The sequence below is a fragment of the Echinococcus granulosus genome (genome assembly GCF_000524195.1).
Source record: "Echinococcus granulosus chromosome Unknown EG_S00603, whole genome shotgun sequence".
In the NCBI taxonomy this organism is placed as follows: domain Eukaryota; kingdom Metazoa; phylum Platyhelminthes; class Cestoda; order Cyclophyllidea; family Taeniidae; genus Echinococcus; species Echinococcus granulosus.
In genome coordinates, this window is record NW_020170982.1 from 1149 (window position 1) to 2307 (window position 1159).

The 1159-nt window shown below is 41.8% G+C and overlaps 1 protein-coding gene across 1 annotated transcript in view; it reads left to right on the forward strand. All coding sequences in view use genetic code 11, as the record gives it.

Moving 5' to 3' along the window:
• EGR_11241 (hypothetical protein) overlaps positions 1 to 892 on the forward strand; it is a gene marked incomplete at both ends in the record, with an annotated part of 1536 nt that extends 644 nt beyond the window's left edge. The window contains 2 exons of the mRNA XM_024500488.1: positions 120 to 204; positions 862 to 892. Coding sequence (XP_024345098.1) covers positions 120 to 204; positions 862 to 892 — 116 coding nt within the window. The remainder of the gene's footprint in view (positions 1 to 119; positions 205 to 861) is intronic.
• Positions 893 to 1159: the final 267 nt, after the last annotated feature.

Sequence of the window (1159 nt, forward strand, 5' to 3'; positions counted from 1 at the left end):
ACGCATTTGCAATTATGCCAATTGTAGTCAGATACACAAATTAGTCCTTCTCTCTTGACCAAATTACATTGAGGCCTAACAACACTGTCTAGTCGTGTTGTATGCACCAAATTTAGCAGGGGACAGTCGAAATCTTTTGCTTCCAATTACTAAGAATCGTAACTTCGGCTTTAGGAACGTCACCAGAAGTGGCAGAATGCAATCGTAAGTTTGTCGTAGCGCGATTTCTTCCAAAGAGTCCCTCTTGCTGCCAGTGGCACTTAATTGCCTCAAAAGCATTTCATGCAACTAAGAATATTCGCGTAAGCCAACTGTTGCACAAATGTTTGAGTTGTTTTGTGCATGTTGTGTTTTAGAATACTGGGAAGCGCAGAGTACATTACCCTCATTTGGTAAGATTGACATGCACAGCCTTCAGCATGAACAAAGTCGCTTTAAGTAAATGTCCACCGTGGCTTGATTTGATGGCCATCATTTAGTCTCAAACGAACATTTGAGGCAGCTTTGCAGTAATGCTGCACAATTAGGTCTTTTCTTGGAGAGGGCAGTTTGCCCATCATTTGAGTGCTGTGTTTTCCACATTTTACTACCAGGAACGACATCATCGGGTGAGTGCACACTCCACTACATTTGTCGGTGCTATTCAACAATTCACAGTCTTTAACGGTGTGAGTAAATGAGGAAGATGCAAGTGTTGCAGTGTCAGATTTGAGGTTGCTTTAAGTGCTGGCCCATTCCGAAAACGACTTATCGTAAATAGTAAGAGGGCCGCACAGTAAGTAGTTCAAACAATTACAAAATAGGCAAGTGAAACTGATTGTTTCCTATTGTTGCCTTATTTGACGTACGTTCATCACACAGGACCTGCGCTGGTGCACACCATCACGGGTAAGTTAAAAATAGCACAGGCAATGATCTGAAATTAACAAACTCTCCTTACATGGCTGATTATGTATGTTGCATAAACAAGTGCTTTCTTGCATGCATTTGTTTGTGTAGAATGCGTTTGTTCCGGGGTACAATCCAAAGTAGCGGAGGAAAGCTGGTTTACATTTAACTTGTACAACGACTGTTGTATTTGGCGCGACAGCTTTCAGCAGTCTAGTAATATCCCCTTCAAAACTGCTTTCGCGCATTGCTCTTTACAAATTCCAATCAC